Raw genomic sequence first — 18,711 nt, 5'->3', positions numbered from 1 at the left:
GAGTCGCAAATTCGGCACTGCGGGGAAAAGGGTTGCAGCACAAGCAGCAAACCAATGGCGCATTGCCAACTCACAAGCACTTCTGGCAAGATACGATAGAGCACATTGGGACGAAATGCAGCATTTCATAGAACATTTACCCAAAGAGTTCCAGAAAAGGGCACAACAAGTGGTGGAAGGACAAAGTATCTCCAATAATCAGATACAGTCAGCAATGGATGCAGCAGATACGGCTGCAAGGACAGTAAATACTGCAATAACAATAAGGAGACACGCATGGTTGCGTACGTCAGGATTCAAGCCGGAAATACAACAAGCCGTGCTGAATATGTCCTTTAATGAACAGCAGTTGTTTGGGCCGGTGGTGGACACTATTGAGAAACTCAAAAAATACACTGATACGGCTAAAGCCATGGGCGCACTCTACTCCCCACAGAGCAGAGGCACATTTCGCAAGACACAATTTAGGGGAGGGTTTCGAGGTCAACCTACAGAAGCCACAACCTCACAAGCAAGGCCCACTTATCAAAGCCAATATCGGCAGGGAAGTTTTCGGGGGCAATATAGAGGGGGTGTAGGAAGTTGGCTCTGTATGTGCTATTTCAAAGTAAGGAATAGCATGCACAGAGTCCAAGGGTTCCCCTTAGAGGTAAAATAGTGGTAAAAATAGATAATACTAATGCTCTATTTTGTGGTAGTGTGGTCGAGCAGTAGGCTTATCCAAGGAGTAGTGTTAAGCATTTGTTGTACATACACATAGACAATAAATGAGGTACACACACTCAGAGACAAATCCAGCCAATAGGTTTTTATATAGAAAAATATCTTTTCTTAGTTTATTTTAAGAACCACAGGTTCAAATTCCACATGTAATATCTCATTCGAAAGGTATTGCAGGTAAGTACTTTAGGAACTTCAAATCATCAAAATTGCATGTATACTTTTCAAGTTATTCACAAATAGCTGTTTTAAAAGTGGACACTTAGTGCGATTTTCACAGTTCCTAGGGGAGGTAAGTATTTGTTAGTTTTACCAGGTAAGTAAGACACTTACAGGGTTCAGTTCTTGGTCCAAGGTAGCCCACCGTTGGGGGTTCAGAGCAACCCCAAAGTCACCACACCAGCAGCTCAGGGCCGGTCAGGTGCAGAGTTCAAAGTGGTGCCCAAAACACATAGGCTAGAATGGAGAGAAGGGGGTGCCCCGGTTCCGGTCTGCTTGCAGGTAAGTACCCGCGTCTTCGGAGGGCAGACCAGGGGGGTTTTGTAGGGCACCGGGGGGGACACAAGTCCACACAGAAATTTCACCCTCAGCGGCGCGGGGGCGGCCGGGTGCAGTGTAGAAACAAGCGTCGGGTTCGCAATGTTAGTCTATGAGAGATCTCGGGATCTCTTCAGCGCTGCAGGCAGGCAAGGGGGGGGTTCCTCGGGGAAACCTCCACTTGGGCAAGGGAGAGGGACTCCTGGGGGTCACTTCTCCAGTGAAAGTCCGGTCCTTCAGGTCCTGGGGGCTGCGGGTGCAGGGTCTCTCCCAGGCGTCGGGACTTTAGGTTCAAAGAGTCGCGGTCAGGGGAAGCCTCGGGATTCCCTCTGCAGGCGGCGCTGTGGGGGCTCGGGGGGGACAGGTTTTGGTACTCACAGTATCAGAGTAGTCCTGGGGTCCCTCCTGAGGTGTCGGGTCTCCACCAGCCGAGTCGGGGTCGCCGGGTGCAGTGTTGCAAGTCTCACGCTTCTTGCGGGGAGCTTGCAGGGTTCTTTAAAGCTGCTGGAAACAAAGTTGCAGTTTTTCTTGGAGCAGGTCCGCTGTCCTCGGGAGTTTCTTGTCTTTTCGAAGCAGGGGCAGTCCTCAGAGGATGTCGAGGTCGCTGGTCCCTTCGGAAGGCGTCGCTGGAGCAGGATCTTTGGAAGGCAGGAGACAGGCCGGTGAGTTTCTGGAGCCAAGGCAGTTGTCGTCTTCTGGTCTTCCGCTGCAGGGGTTTTCAGCTGGGCAGTCCTTCTTCTTGTTGCAGGAATCTAATTTTCTAGGGTTCAGGGTAGCCCTTAAATACTAAATTTAAGGGCGTGTTTAGGTCTGGGGGGTTAGTAGCCAATGGCTACTAGCCCTGAGGGTGGGTACACCCTCTTTGTGCCTCCTCCCAAGGGGAGGGGGTCACAATCCTAACCCTATTGGGGGAATCCTCCATCTGCAAGATGGAGGATTTCTAAAAGTTAGAGTCACCTCAGCTCAGGACACCTTAGGGGCTGTCCTGACTGGCCAGTGACTCCTCCTTGTTTTTCTCATTATTTTCTCCGGCCTTGCCGCCAAAAGTGGGGCCTGGCCGGAGGGGGCGGGCAACTCCACTAGCTGGAGTGTCCTGCTGGGTTGGCACAAAGGAGGTGAGCCTTTGAGGCTCACCGCCAGGTGTGACAATTCCTGCCTGGGAGAGGTGTTAGCATCTCCACCCAGTGCAGGCTTTGTTACTGGCCTCAGAGTGACAAAGGCACTCTCCCCATGGGGCCAGCAACATGTCTCGGTTTGTGGCAGGCTGCTAAAACTAGTCAGCCTACACAGATAGTCGGTTAAGTTTCAGGGGGCACCTCTAAGGTGCCCTCTGTGGTGTATTTTACAATAAAATGTACACTGGCATCAGTGTGCATTTATTGTGCTGAGAAGTTTGATACCAAACTTCCCAGTTTTCAGTGTAGCCATTATGGTGCTGTGGAGTTCGTGTTTGACAGACTCCCAGACCATATACTCTTATGGCTACCCTGCACTTACAATGTCTAAGGTTTTGTTTAGACACTGTAGGGGTACCATGCTCATGCACTGGTACCCTCACCTATGGTATAGTGCACCCTGCCTTAGGGCTGTAAGGCCGGCTAGAGGGGTGTCTTACCTATACTGCATAGGCAGTGAGAGGCTGGCATGGCACCCTGAGGGGAGTGCCATGTCGACTTACTCGTTTTGTCCTCACTAGCACACACAAGCTGGTAAGCAGTGTGTCTGTGCTGAGTGAGAGGTCTCCAGGGTGGCATAAGACATGCTGCAGCCCTTAGAGACCTTCCTTGGCATCAGGGCCCTTGGTACTAGAAGTACCAGTTACAAGGGACTTATCTGGATGCCAGGGTCTGCCAATTGTGGATACAAAAGTACAGGTTAGGGAAAGAACACTGGTGCTGGGGCCTGGTTAGCAGGCCTCAGCACACTTTCAATTGTAAACATAGCATCAGCAAAGGCAAAAAGTCAGGGGGCAACCATGCCAAGGAGGCATTTCCTTACACAACCCCCCCCCAAACGAAAGAGGATGAGACTAACCTTTCCCAAGAGAGTCTTCATTTTCTAAGTGGAAGAACCTGGAAAGGCCATCTGCATTGGCATGGGCAGTCCCAGGTCTGTGTTCCACTATAAAGTCCATTCCCTGTAGGGAGATGGACCACCTCAACAGTTTAGGATTTTCACCTTTCATTTGCATCAGCCATTTGAGAGGTCTGTGGTCGGTTTGAACTAGGAAGTGAGTCCCAAAGAGGTATGGTCTCAGCTTCTTCAGGGACCAAACCACAGCAAAGGCCTCCCTCTCAATGGCACTCCAACGCTGCTCCCTGGGGAGTAACCTCCTGCTAATGAAAGCAACAGGCTGGTCAAGGCCATCATCATTTGTTTGGGACAAAACTGCCCCTATCCCATGTTCAGAGGCATCAGTCTGCACAATGAACTGCTTAGAATAATCTGGAGCTTTGAGAACTGGTGCTGAGCACATTGCTTGTTTCAGGGTGTCAAAGGCCTGTTGGCAGTCCACAGTCCAGTTCACTTTCTTGGGCATTTTCTTGGAGGTGAGCTCAGTGAGGGCTGTCACAATGGATCCATATCCCTTCACAAACCTCCTGTAGTACCCAGTCAAGCCAAGGAATGCCCTGACTTGAGTCTGGGTTTTTGGAGCTACCCAGTCCAGAATGGTCTGGATCTTGGGTTGGAGTGGCTGAACTTGGCCTCCACCTACAAGGTGGCCCAAGTAAACCACAGTTCCCTGCCCTATCTGGCATTTGGATGCCTTGATAGAGAGGCCTGCAGATTGCAGAGCCTTCAAAACCTTCTTCAGGTGGACCAGGTGATCCTGCCAGGTGGAGCTAAAGACAGCAATATCATCAAGATAAGCTGTGCTAAAGGACTCCAAGCCAGCAAGGACTTGATTCACCAACCTTTGGAAGGTGGCAGGGGCATTCTTTAAACCAAAGGGCATAACAGTAAACTGATAATGCCCATCAGGTGTGGAGAATGCTGTCTTTTCTTTTGCTCCAGGTGCCATTTTTATTTGCCAGTACCCTGCTGTCAAGTCAAAGGTACTTAGAAATTTGGCAGCACCTAATTTATCAATGAGCTCATCAGCTCTTGGAATTGGATGAGCATCTGTCTTGGTGACAGAATTGAGCCCTCTGTAGTCCACACAAAACCTCATCTCTTTCTTTCCATCTGTGGTGTGAGGTTTGGGGACTAAGACCACTGGGCTAGCCCAGGGGCTGTCAGAGCGCTCAATGACTCCCAATTCCAGCATCTTGTGGACTTCCACCTTGATGCTTGCCTTAACATGGTCAGACTGTCTAAAGATTTTGTTCTTGACAGGCATGCTGTCTCCTGTGTCCACATCATGGGTACACAGGTGTGTCTGACCAGGGGTTAAGGAGAAGAGTTCAGGAAACTGTTGTAGGACTCTCCTACAATCAGCTTGCTGTTGGCCAGAGAGGGTGTCTGAGTAGATCACTCCATCTACTGTACCATCTTTTGGGTCTGATGACAGAAGATCAGGGAGAGGTTCACTCTCTGCCTCCTGATCCTCATCTGTTACCATCAACAGATTGACATCAGCCCTGTCGTGGAAGAGCTTAAGGCGGTTTACATGGATCACCCTTTTGGGGCTCCTGCTTGTGCCCAGGTCCACCAAGTAGGTGACCTGACTCTTCCTCTCTAGTACTGGGTAAGGGCCACTCCATTTGTCCTGGAGTGCCCTGGGAGCCACAGGCTCCAGAACCCAGACTTTCTGCCCTGGTTGGAACTCAACCAGTGCAGCCTTTTGGTCATACCAAAACTTCTGGAGCTGTTGGCTGGCCTCAAGGTTTTTGGTTGCCTTTTCCATGTACTCTGCCATTCTAGAGCGAAGGCCAAGTACATAGTCCACTATGTCCTGTTTAGGCTCATGGAGAGGTCTCTCCCAGCCTTCTTTAACAAGGGCAAGTGGTCCCCTTACAGGATGACCAAACAGAAGTTCAAAGGGTGAGAACCCTACTCCCTTCTGGGGTACCTCCCTGTAAGCGAAAAGCAGACATGGCAGGAGGACATCCCATCTCCTTTTGAGTTTTTCTGGGAGCCCCATGATCATGCCCTTTAATGTCTTGTTGAATCTCTCAACCAAGCCATTAGTTTGTGGATGGTATGGTGTAGTGAATTTATAAGTCACTCCACACTCATTCCACATGTGCTTTAGGTATGCTGACATGAAGTTGGTACCTCTGTCAGACACCACCTCCTTAGGGAAACCCACTCTGGTAAAGATACCAATGAGGGCCTTGGCTACTGCAGGGGCGGTAGTCGACCTAAGGGGAATAGCTTCAGGATACCTGGTAGCATGATCCACTACTACCAGGATATACATATTTCCTGAGGCTGTGGGAGGTTCCAGTGGACCAACTATGTCCACACCCACTCTTTCAAAGGGCACCCCCACCACTGGAAGTGGAATGAGGGGGGCCTTTGGATGCCCACCTGTCTTACCACTGGCTTGACAGGTGGGGCAGGAGAGGCAAAACTCCTTAACCATGTTGGACATATTGGGCCAGTAGAAGTGGTTGACTAACCTCTCCCACGTCTTGGTTTGTCCCAAATGTCCAGCAAGGGGAATGTCATGGGCCAATGTTAGGATGAACTCTCTGAACAGCTGAGGCACTACCACTCTCCTAGTGGCACCAGGTTTGGGGTCTCTGGCCTCAGTGTACAGGAGCCCATCTTCCCAATAGACCCTATGTGTTCCATTTTTCTTGCCTTTGGACTCTTCAGCAGCTTGCTGCCTAAGGCCTTCAAGAGAGGGACAGGTTTCTTGTCCCTTACACAGCTCTTCCCTTGAGGGTCCCCCTGGGCCTAAGAGCTCAACCTGATAAGGTTCAAGTTCCAAAGGCTCAGTTCCCACAGAGGGCAGAACTTCTTCCTGAGAAGAGAGGTTCCCTTTCTTTTGCTGTGTTGCAGTTGGTTTCCCAACTGACTTTCCTGTTCTCTTGGTAGGCTGGGCCATTTTTCCAGACTCCAGCTCTACTTTTTCACCCTGTGCCTTGCATTGTGCTCTTGTTTTCACACACACCAGTTCAGGGATACCCAGCATGGCTGCATGGGTTTTTAGCTCTACCTCAGCCCATGCTGAGGACTCCAGGTCATTTCCAAGCAGACAGTCCACTGGGATATTTGAGGAGACCACCACCTGTTTCAGGCCATTGACCCCTCCCCATTCTAAAGTAACCATTGCCATGGGATGTACTTTTCTCTGATTGTCAGCGTTGGTGACGGTGTAAGTTTTTCCAGTCCGGTATTGGCCAGGGGAAACCAGTTTCTCTGTCACCATGGTGACACTGGCACCTGTATCCCTCAGGCCCTCTATTCTAGTCCCATTAATTAAGAGTTGCTGTCTGTATTTTTGCATGTTAGGCGGCCAGACAGCTAGTGTGGCTAAATCCACCCCACCCTCAGAAACTAGAGTAGCTTCAGTGTGAATCCTGATTTGCTCTGGGCACACTGTTGATCCCACTTGGAGACTAGCCATACCAGTGTTACCTGGATGGGAGTTTGGAGTGGAACCTTTCTTGGGACAGGCCTTGTCTCCAGTTTGGTGTCCATGCTGTTTACAGCTATGACACCAGGCCTTTTTGGGATCAAAGTTTTTACCCTTGTACCCATTGTTTTGTGAAGAGGCTCTGGGCCCACCCTCCTGTGCAGGTTTTTGGGGGCCTGTAGAAGACTCTTTACTATTTTTAGTTTTGGTTGTCTCATCACCCTTCTGCTGGGGAGTCTTTGTGACCCCCTTCTTTTGGTCACCCCCTGTTGAAGTCTTGGACACCCTTGTCTTGACCCAATGGTCCGCCTTCTTTCCCAATTCTTGGGGAGAAATTGGTCCTAGGTCTACCAGATGCTGATGCAGTTTATCATTGAAACAATTACTTAACAGGTGTTCTTTCACAAATAAATTGTACAGCCCATCATAATTACTTACACCACTGCCTTGAATCCAACCATCTAGTGTTTTCACTGAGTAGTCAACAAAGTCAACCCAGGTCTGGCTCGAGGATTTTTGAGCCCCCCTGAACCTAATCCTGTACTCCTCAGTGGAGAATCCAAAGCCCTCAATCAGGGTACCCTTCATGAGGTCATAAGATTCTGCATCTTGTCCAGAGAGTGTGAGGAGTCTATCCCTACACTTTCCTGTGAACATTTCCCAAAGGAGAGCACCCCAGTGAGATCTGTTCACTTTTCTGGTTACACAAGCCCTCTCAAAAGCTGTGAACCATTTGGTGATGTCATCACCATCTTCATATTTAGTTACAATCCCTTTGGGGATTTTCAACATGTCAGGAGAATCTCTGACCCTATTTATGTTGCTGCCACCATTGATGGGTCCTAGGCCCATCTCTTGTCTTTCCCTCTCTATGGCTAGGATCTGTCTTTCCAAAGCCAATCTTTTGGCCATCCTGGCTAACTGGATGTCCTCTTCACTGGAGTTATCCTCAGTGATTTCAGAGTTGTTGGTCCCTCCTGTGAGGGAACCAGCATCTCTGACTATTATTTGTGGAGTCAGGGCTTGAGAAGCCCTGCTCTCCCTAAGTAGGACTGGAGGGGGGGAATTTCCCTCCAAGTCACTATCTTCATCCTCTGAGTTGCCATCCTCAGAGGGGTTGGCCTTTTCAAACTCTGCCAAAAGCTCCTGGAGCTGTACTTTGGTAGGTTTGGGGCCCATTGCTATTTTCTTTAGTTTACAGAGTGACCTTAGCTCTCTCATCTGTAGATGGAGGTAAGGTGTGGTGTCGAGTTCCACCACATTCACATCTGTGCTAGACATTTTGCTTCTAAAAGTTGGAATACTTTTTAAGAATCTACAACTGGTTCTAGAATCTAATTCAAACTTTTACAAACTTTTAAACTCTAAAAGAAATGCTAAACAGGATCTAACACAAGGCCCTAGCAGGTCTTTTAAGAATTTAGAAAACTTTTCAAATTGCAAAAATCAATTTCTAATGACAATTTTGGAATTTGTCGTGTGATCAGGTATTGGCTGAGTAGTCCAGCAAATGCAAAGTCTTGTACCCCACCGCTGATCCACCAATGTAGGAAGTTGGCTCTGTATGTGCTATTTCAAAGTAAGGAATAGCATGCACAGAGTCCAAGGGTTCCCCTTAGAGGTAAAATAGTGGTAAAAATAGATAATACTAATGCTCTATTTTGTGGTAGTGTGGTCGAGCAGTAGGCTTATCCAAGGAGTAGTGTTAAGCATTTGTTGTACATACACATAGACAATAAATGAGGTACACACACTCAGAGACAAATCCAGCCAATAGGTTTTTATATAGAAAAATATCTTTTCTTAGTTTATTTTAAGAACCACAGGTTCAAATTCCACATGTAATATCTCATTCGAAAGGTATTGCAGGTAAGTACTTTAGGAACTTCAAATCATCAAAATTGCATGTATACTTTTCAAGTTATTCACAAATAGCTGTTTTAAAAGTGGACACTTAGTGCGATTTTCACAGTTCCTAGGGGAGGTAAGTATTTGTTAGTTTTACCAGGTAAGTAAGACACTTACAGGGTTCAGTTCTTGGTCCAAGGTAGCCCACCGTTGGGGGTTCAGAGCAACCCCAAAGTCACCACACCAGCAGCTCAGGGCCGGTCAGGTGCAGAGTTCAAAGTGGTGCCCAAAACACATAGGCTAGAATGGAGAGAAGGGGGTGCCCCGGTTCCGGTCTGCTTGCAGGTAAGTACCCGCGTCTTCGGAGGGCAGACCAGGGGGGTTTTGTAGGGCACCGGGGGGGACACAAGTCCACACAGAAATTTCACCCTCAGCGGCGCGGGGGCGGCCGGGTGCAGTGTAGAAACAAGCGTCGGGTTCGCAATGTTAGTCTATGAGAGATCTCGGGATCTCTTCAGCGCTGCAGGCAGGCAAGGGGGGGGTTCCTCGGGGAAACCTCCACTTGGGCAAGGGAGAGGGACTCCTGGGGGTCACTTCTCCAGTGAAAGTCCGGTCCTTCAGGTCCTGGGGGCTGCGGGTGCAGGGTCTCTCCCAGGCGTCGGGACTTTAGGTTCAAAGAGTCGCGGTCAGGGGAAGCCTCGGGATTCCCTCTGCAGGCGGCGCTGTGGGGGCTCGGGGGGGACAGGTTTTGGTACTCACAGTATCAGAGTAGTCCTGGGGTCCCTCCTGAGGTGTCGGGTCTCCACCAGCCGAGTCGGGGTCGCCGGGTGCAGTGTTGCAAGTCTCACGCTTCTTGCGGGGAGCTTGCAGGGTTCTTTAAAGCTGCTGGAAACAAAGTTGCAGTTTTTCTTGGAGCAGGTCCGCTGTCCTCGGGAGTTTCTTGTCTTTTCGAAGCAGGGGCAGTCCTCAGAGGATGTCGAGGTCGCTGGTCCCTTCGGAAGGCGTCGCTGGAGCAGGATCTTTGGAAGGCAGGAGACAGGCCGGTGAGTTTCTGGAGCCAAGGCAGTTGTCGTCTTCTGGTCTTCCGCTGCAGGGGTTTTCAGCTGGGCAGTCCTTCTTCTTGTTGCAGGAATCTAATTTTCTAGGGTTCAGGGTAGCCCTTAAATACTAAATTTAAGGGCGTGTTTAGGTCTGGGGGGTTAGTAGCCAATGGCTACTAGCCCTGAGGGTGGGTACACCCTCTTTGTGCCTCCTCCCAAGGGGAGGGGGTCACAATCCTAACCCTATTGGGGGAATCCTCCATCTGCAAGATGGAGGATTTCTAAAAGTTAGAGTCACCTCAGCTCAGGACACCTTAGGGGCTGTCCTGACTGGCCAGTGACTCCTCCTTGTTTTTCTCATTATTTTCTCCGGCCTTGCCGCCAAAAGTGGGGCCTGGCCGGAGGGGGCGGGCAACTCCACTAGCTGGAGTGTCCTGCTGGGTTGGCACAAAGGAGGTGAGCCTTTGAGGCTCACCGCCAGGTGTGACAATTCCTGCCTGGGAGAGGTGTTAGCATCTCCACCCAGTGCAGGCTTTGTTACTGGCCTCAGAGTGACAAAGGCACTCTCCCCATGGGGCCAGCAACATGTCTCGGTTTGTGGCAGGCTGCTAAAACTAGTCAGCCTACACAGATAGTCGGTTAAGTTTCAGGGGGCACCTCTAAGGTGCCCTCTGTGGTGTATTTTACAATAAAATGTACACTGGCATCAGTGTGCATTTATTGTGCTGAGAAGTTTGATACCAAACTTCCCAGTTTTCAGTGTAGCCATTATGGTGCTGTGGAGTTCGTGTTTGACAGACTCCCAGACCATATACTCTTATGGCTACCCTGCACTTACAATGTCTAAGGTTTTGTTTAGACACTGTAGGGGTACCATGCTCATGCACTGGTACCCTCACCTATGGTATAGTGCACCCTGCCTTAGGGCTGTAAGGCCGGCTAGAGGGGTGTCTTACCTATACTGCATAGGCAGTGAGAGGCTGGCATGGCACCCTGAGGGGAGTGCCATGTCGACTTACTCGTTTTGTCCTCACTAGCACACACAAGCTGGTAAGCAGTGTGTCTGTGCTGAGTGAGAGGTCTCCAGGGTGGCATAAGACATGCTGCAGCCCTTAGAGACCTTCCTTGGCATCAGGGCCCTTGGTACTAGAAGTACCAGTTACAAGGGACTTATCTGGATGCCAGGGTCTGCCAATTGTGGATACAAAAGTACAGGTTAGGGAAAGAACACTGGTGCTGGGGCCTGGTTAGCAGGCCTCAGCACACTTTCAATTGTAAACATAGCATCAGCAAAGGCAAAAAGTCAGGGGGCAACCATGCCAAGGAGGCATTTCCTTACAGGGGGACAATTCCAAAAGAATAGAGGGAAGTTCCAAAGCCCCAAAACTCCTCAAAACAAACAGTGACTTCCAAGTCACACATCCCCAACACAACACCTGTGGGGGGGAGACTAAGCAAATTTTACAAACATTGGGAGGAGATAACAGACACTTGGGTACTGGCAATTATCCAGCATGGTTATTGCATAGAATTTCTCAAATTCCCTCCAAACGTCCCACCGAAAACACACACTATGTCAAAACAGCATATAGATCTTCTATATCCCACTGCTCAAACAACAAGACTACATGACGACACTAGACCTCAAGGATGCATATTTCCATATACCAATACATCCTTCACACAGAAAGTACTTAAGATTTGTATTCCAAAGGGTACACTACCAATTCAAAGTGTTGCCATTCGGAATAACTACTGCGCCAAGAGTCTTTACAAAATGCCGGGCAGTAGTAGCTGCGCATATCAGAAGGCAGCAAATACATGTGTTTCCATACCTAGACGATTGGTTAATCAAAACCAACACACTAAAACGGTGTTCACAACACACAAAGTACGTCATAGAAACCCTACACAAACTAGGTTTCTCAATCAACTACACAGTCACACCTTCAGCCGTGTCAAAAACAGCAATACTTAGGGGCAACAATCGACACAACAAGAGCAATTGCCACGCCAAGTCCACAAAGAGTACAAGCATTTCACAATGTAATACAGGTCATATATCCAAACCAAAGGATACAAGTCAAAATAGTAATGAAACTACTAGGCATCATTTCCTCATGCATAGCCATTGTCCCAAACGCAAGATTGCACATGCGGCCCTTACAACAGTGCCTAGCATCGCAATGGTCACAGGCACAGGGTCAACTTCTAGATCTAGTGTTGATAGACCGCCAAAAATACACCTCGCTTCAATGGTGGAACAATATAAATTTAAATCAAGGGCGGCCTTTTCCAGACCCAGTGCCTCAATACGTAATAACTACAGATGCCTCCATGATAGGGTGGGGAGCATACCTCAATCAACACAGCATTCAGGGGCAATGGGACTCTCGGCAAAAACAATTTCACATAAATCACTTAGAACTATTGGCAGTATTTCTAGCATTAAAAGCATTTCAACCAATAATAAGCCACAAACACATCCTTGTCAAAACAGACAACATGACAACAATGTATTACCTAAACAAACAGGGAGGAACACACTCAACACAGTTGTGTCTCCTGACACAGAAAATATGGCATTGGGCGATACACAACCACATTCGCCTAATAGCACAGTTCATTCCAGGGATTCAGAATCTATTAGCAGACAATCTCTCTCTGGATCACCAACAGATCCACGAATGGGAGATTAATTCCCAAGTACTACACACTTACTTCCAAAATTGGGGAACACCACAAATAGACCTGTTTGCAACAAAAGAAAATGCAAAATGCCAAAACTTTGCATCCAGGTACCCACAAGATCAATCTCTGGGCAATGCGTTATGGATGAGTTGGTCAGGGATATTTGCATACGCTTTTCCCTCTCTCCCACTCCTTCCATATCTAGTAAACAAGTTGAGTCAAAACAAACTCAAACTCATACTCATAGCACCAACTTGGGCAAGACAACCTTGGTACACAACACTACTAGACCTCTCAGTAGTGCCTCATATCAAACTACCAAACAGACCAGATCTGTTAACTCAACACAATCAACAGATCAGACACCCCAATCCAGCATCGCTGAATCTAGCAATCTGGCTCCTGAAGTCTTAGAATTCGGACACTTAGACCTTACACAGGCATGTATGGAAGTCATAAAACAAGCTAGAAAACCAACCACTAGACATTGCTATGCAAATAAGTGGAAAAGGTTTGTTTATTATTGTCATAATAATCAAATTAAACCCTTACACGCATCTGCTAAAGATATCGTAAGCTACTTACTACATTTGCAAAAGTCAAAACTAGCTTTTTCATCCATTAAGATACATCTTACCGCAATTTCAGCTTACCTGCAAATTACCCACTCAACTTCACTGTTGAGGATACCAGTCATAAAAGCCTTTATGGAAGGTCTAAAAAGAATTATACCACCAAGAACACCACCAGTTCCTTCATGGAACCTCAACATTGTCTTACCGCGACTCATGGGGCCACCCTTTGAACCCATGCACTCATGTGAAATGCAATATTTAACATGGAAAGTTGCATTTCTAATTGCCATCACATCTCTAAGAAGAGTCAGTGAAATCCAAGCATTTACCATACAAGAACCATTTATTCAAATACACAAGCATAAAGTAGTTCTACGGACAAATCCAAAATTTTTACCAAAAGTCATATCACCGTTCCACTTGAATCAAACAGTAGAACTACCAGTGTTCTTCCCACAGCCAGATTCTGTAGCTGAGAGAGCACTATATACATTAGACATCAAGAGCGTTAATGTACTACATTGACAGAACAAAACAAATTCGGAAAACAAAACAATTGTTTGTTGCTTTCCAAAAACCTCATACAGGAAATCCAATTTCAAAACAAGGCATTGCTAGATGGATAGTTAAATGCATTCAAACCTGTTATCTCAAAGCAAAAAGAGAACTGCCTATTACACCGAGGGCACACTCAACAAGAAAGAAAGGTTCTACCATGGCCTTTCTAGGAAACATTCCAATGACTGAAATATGTAAGGCAGCCACATGGTCTACGCCTCATACGTTTACCAAGCACTACTGTGTGGATGTGTTAACAGCACAACAAGCCACAGTAAGACAAGCAGTACTACGAACTTTGTTTCAAACAACTTTGACTCCTACAGGCTGAACCACCGCTTTTGGGGAGATAACTGCTTACTAGTCTTTGCAAAGCATGTGTATCTGCAGCTACACATGCCATCGAACGGAAAATGTCACTTACCCAGTGTACATCTGTTCGTGGCATGAGTCGCTGTAGATTCACATGCGCCCGCCCGCCTCCCCGGGAGCCTGTAGCCGTTTCGAAGTTGATCTTGAACATTTGTAAATTCGTAAATATATCACTTTAAACTACATTATGTACAGACATGTTTACTCCATTGCGTGGGCACTATTACTATAATACACAACTCCTGCCTCACCCTCTGCGGGGAAAACAGGAGCCGACGCCCATGCGCAATGGAGCCGAAAGGGGAGGAGTCCCTCAATCTCGTGACTCGAAAGACTTCTTCGAAGAAAAACAACTTGTAACACTCCGAGCCCAACACTAGATGGCGGGATGTGCAAAAAAGTGGAAATTTTGGACTGCAGTGCCATGTTATTTCTAAAGGAACTTAAGACTGGCTGTTGAAAATTGTTTTGTTTCGAGTGGGGGGTAAATAGACAACTGAAGTCTCAACAACTCAAACCAATTAGGTTTATTTCTCGATTTAAGATGAACTGCCTCTGCTGTGGGAAAGGTAACCTTGTATCTCTCCAGAACTGCTCCAGAGAAGAAAGCAATGCTTTACAAAGACCATTTTAAAACTGCACTACAAGCATTTCCTGGGTTTAGTGTAATGCACCCCCCTGCATTTGTATGCCCGCTGTTAAACACTAAAACATTCAGAGTGCAATCTCCTGAGCAGGGAAAGGGAAAAGTACTGAACCACTCCCTGTCCTTGGGCTCATTTGACATCCCCCAAGGAATTGAGGCGCTAAATGAAATCGAACAGGGCCCAGTCTTCATTCCAGGCACACACAATGTAGTTCATTCAAGAAAGGCCAGTGACGTTTTCATCCTATCTATATAATTCTGTGGGGGTAACAAACATAGGAAGTGTGCAAAATTTTTGGGAAATTGCATGAAATGCAGATCTATCATTTAGCCCTATTTTTTTAGCATGAAAAATGTGGCACAATTAACAGCTGCTTGCTTTCTGGTAGACCTGATCGCTAGGAGTGAAATGTTAGTACGAGTAGCAAGTAGACATGCAACATGGTGTACTTTCAAAGAATATGAAATCACGTCAAATATGCTGGAATAATTTTAAATGTTGCCAGTGCCTAGTATTTCAGAGCTATACCTTCAAGGTGTGACCAACCCTCAGTCATTCTGTGTCAATTGTTTCGTATGAATGGTTGCTTGGAAACGCTCATAGGTTGCTGTGCCTCCTTCCCTGTACCCCCATCCCCCTCTTAAAACTGTATTTAACACCATTCCCCTTCCGTGAACAATATTCCAATTGTATATTGAAAACGAATTCTAGTTTTACAAGAAGTGCAAAACATTTTGTATTCATTTGAACCAAAAGATAGCGCTGGCCGTTGTTTTTTTTATTTTTATTATTATTTTTATATATATTGTCTGTGACAGTCTTTACCCAGTGAGATATCTGAAATTGTATCTAAATGCGACCAAAGTCCATACTTAAAATATTTTCTTGTCTAAATAATGTACCTACTGGTCTTGTCCTAAATTAAGTGCTTTTAGTTGATTAGTCTGTATTACCCATTGCCAGATCAAGGACAGGAGTTTAAATGGCTTGAGGACTAGCTACAAATGCAACATTCCTTGCAGAAATATTGTAATGGTTAACTAAATCAGTTCCTTCTAGACTTTTGCTCCCCGTTAGACCATAGAGTGTATAAGCTTAATGCCGGAGAACAAATTTCACAATTGCTCATTATCTGGATTCGGAGCAGACACCCATTAGAGAATTGCTCTGTTTAGCAAACCCTGAAGGCGAACTTTTTTTTTGAAGATGCATTCTTTTTGTGGTTTGGGATGGTGCTGAAGTGCAAGAATGAATTGGTGTGTTATAAATGTTATTATTTTTAACAGGCAAGTTACAGTCAAGGCTATAGCCAGTCGGGATACAACCAGAGTGGAAGCAGTAGCTACAGTGGAGGAACTGGTGGTGGTGGTTATAGCCAAGGTTACTCCCAGCCACCCCCTTCTGGCCCTCCTCCTCCAATTTCTGCCAGTGCACCACCTCAAGCTCCTGCAGGAGTTCCTCCGCCACCATCTGCAACTGCAGCAGCACAGAACTACAGCCCATCGGGCTATAACCAGCAGTATCAACAGGTAGTTGAAATTGAATAGAACCTAATGTTTAATTGTTATAAACTGGAGCTTGTCACTCTCTTGTAATTAAGTTGTTTTAATGGCTTTTTAATGAATATTCCTGAAAGACCTGTACGTGTATATCTTTTTTATTCTCCATGTTTACTTTTCATATCTTCTAAAAATCTGCCTAGTTGTAGTGCATGCTTGATAATGTTTTAGGTAGGGGTGTATATATGAAATGTTTTGGTTTTGTATCCAGTTCTGAGCTGTGTTGCAGACATTCTGCAGTGAACTTGTGGCTGTGCATGAGGCATTGATAAGGCAGAAGTGATTTAGTTTCCAGATTTCTTACATTAACACTGACAATAATCTTATGTACGATGGCATGTGTAGCTGCAGATACACATGTTGTGCATAGCCCGCCATCTGGTGTTGGGTCGGAGTGTTACAAGTTGTTTTTCTTCGAAGAAGTCTTTCGAGTCACGAGACCGAGGGACTCCTCCTCCTTTGCTTCCATTGCGCATGGGCGTCGACTCCATCTTCGATTGTTTTCTTTCCGCCATCGGGTTCGGACGTGTTCCTTTTCGGTCCGGGTTCGGAACGGAAAGATAGTTAGAAATTCGGAAAATTACGTCGGTATTGTTGCGTTCGGGATCGGATTAGATAGAATCGACATCGAATCGTGAAGAGCTCCGGTAGCCCTTCGGGGTAATTTCGATCCCCCGTCGGGGCCTGGTCGGCCTGACCGCGTGTAACATCGAGGCTCATGGAACGGACCCCGTTCCGATTCTGCCCTAAATGCCACAACAAATACCCATATACAGACCAACATTTGGTCTGTAACCTGTGCCTGTCGCCCGAGCACAAGGAAGAAACTTGTGAGGCCTGTCGCGCGTTTCGATCCCGAAAAACGCTCCGTGACCGGCGAGCCAGAAGATTACAGATGGCGTCCACGCCGACAGGACACCGAGAGTTCGAGGAACAAGGAGAAGAAGAGGGAGCCTTCTCTATCCATGAGTCGGACTCGGAGGAATTCGACGTCCACGAAACAGTGAGTAAGACGTCGAAGCCAGCACACAAGAAAACAGACAAGGCCCAGGGGACGCCACTGCCAACAGGCCATGGCTCAACCCATAAAGTCGGTGACCGCCCATCGGCACCGAAAAAGGGCGAACTAGTGCCGAGATCGTCCGACTCGGGTCGAGACACAGGCACACAGCAATCTCGGGACCGAGAAAGTGCTGCCGACAAAGATCGACGCCGAGACATCGGAGCCGAAGCTGCTCGACGCAGAGACAGCGGCACCGAGGAGGATCGACGCCGAGAAGTTTCGACTCCAAAAAAGAGAAAAGTCGCCTCGGAGCCGAAAACGAGTAAGGACATAGTTTTGGTGCCGAAACGACCGGCAACCGAGCCAACAACCAGCTCATATTCAGAGGAGCAATCACTGTCCTCTCAATTGCGCAAACATAGATTCGAGGAAGAGTTACAGTCCACTGAAGTAGACCACACTCAAAAGCGGATCTTTATACAGAGTGGAACAGGGAAGATCAGCACCCTTCCCCCTGTTAGGAGAAAAAGGAGACTTGAGTTCCAAATACAGCAACAAGCACCACAAACAAAAGTGGTGAAGAAGGTAACTCCGCCACCCTCTCCTCCACCTGTAACTTACATATCACCGGCACAGACTCCGTCACACTCACCGGCTCACACCACCATGAGCCAAGATAACCAGGACGCTTGGGACCTATACGACGCCCCAGTGTCAGACAACAGTCCGGAGGCGTATCCTACCAAGCCCTCACCACCAGAGGACAGCACAGCGTATTCACAGGTGGTAGCTAGGGCAGCAGAGTTCCATAACGTGTCGCTACACTCGGAACCTGTCGAGGATGACTTCCTTTTCAACACCCTCTCCTCCACCCATAGCACCTACCAGAGCCTGCCTATGCTCCCAGGAATGCTAAGGCACGCAAAGCAAATCTTCAAAGAGCCTGTGTAGGAAGTTGGCTCTGTATGTGCTATTTCAAAGTAAGGAATAGCATGCACAGAGTCCAAGGGTTCCCCTTAGAGGTAAAATAGTGGTAAAAATAGATAATACTAATGCTCTATTTTGTGGTAGTGTGGTCGAGCAGTAGGCTTATCCAAGGAGTAGTGTTAAGCACTTGTTGTACATACACATAGACAATAAATGAGGTACACACACTCAGAGACAAATCCAGCCAATAGGTTTTGTTATAGAAAAATATCTTTTCTTAGTTTATTTTAAGAACCACAGGTTCAAATTTAACATGTAATATCTTGTTCGAAAGGTATTGCAGGTAAGTACTTTAGGAACTTCAAATCATCAAAATTGCATGTATACTTTTCAAGTTATTCACAAATAGCTGTTTTAAAAGTGGACACTTAGTGCAATTTTCACAGTTCCTGGGGGAGGTAAGTTTTTGTTAGTTTTACCAGGTAAGTAGGACACTTACAGGGTTCAGTTCTTGGTCCAAGGTAGCCCACCGTTGGGGGTTCAGAGCAACCCCAAAGTCACCACACCAGCAGCTCAGGGCCGGTCAGGTGCAGAGTTCAAAGTGGTGCCCAAAACACATAGGCTAGAATGGAGAGAAGGGGGTGCCCCGGTTCCGGTCTGCTTGCAGGTAAGTACCCGCGTCTTCGGAGGGCAGACCAGAGGGGTTT

At 47.2% G+C, this 18,711-nt stretch overlaps 1 protein-coding gene across 2 annotated transcripts in view; it reads left to right on the top strand.

The window, feature by feature from the left end:
* The window catches only part of HNRNPUL1 (heterogeneous nuclear ribonucleoprotein U like 1), a 105,219-nt gene that overhangs the window by 72,804 nt on the left and 13,704 nt on the right, over window positions 1-18,711 (top strand). For both annotated transcript variants that reach the window (XM_069207536.1, XM_069207535.1), the window contains exon 15: window positions 15,802-16,044. In XM_069207536.1, coding sequence (XP_069063637.1) covers window positions 15,802-16,044 — 243 coding nt within the window. The remainder of the gene's footprint in view (window positions 1-15,801; window positions 16,045-18,711) is intronic.

The sequence above is a fragment of the Pleurodeles waltl genome, chromosome 9 (genome assembly GCF_031143425.1).
Source record: "Pleurodeles waltl isolate 20211129_DDA chromosome 9, aPleWal1.hap1.20221129, whole genome shotgun sequence".
Classification (NCBI taxonomy): domain Eukaryota; kingdom Metazoa; phylum Chordata; class Amphibia; order Caudata; family Salamandridae; genus Pleurodeles; species Pleurodeles waltl.
Note: the sequence above shows the minus strand (reverse complement) of the source record. Positions and strands in the feature narration are given on the sequence as shown.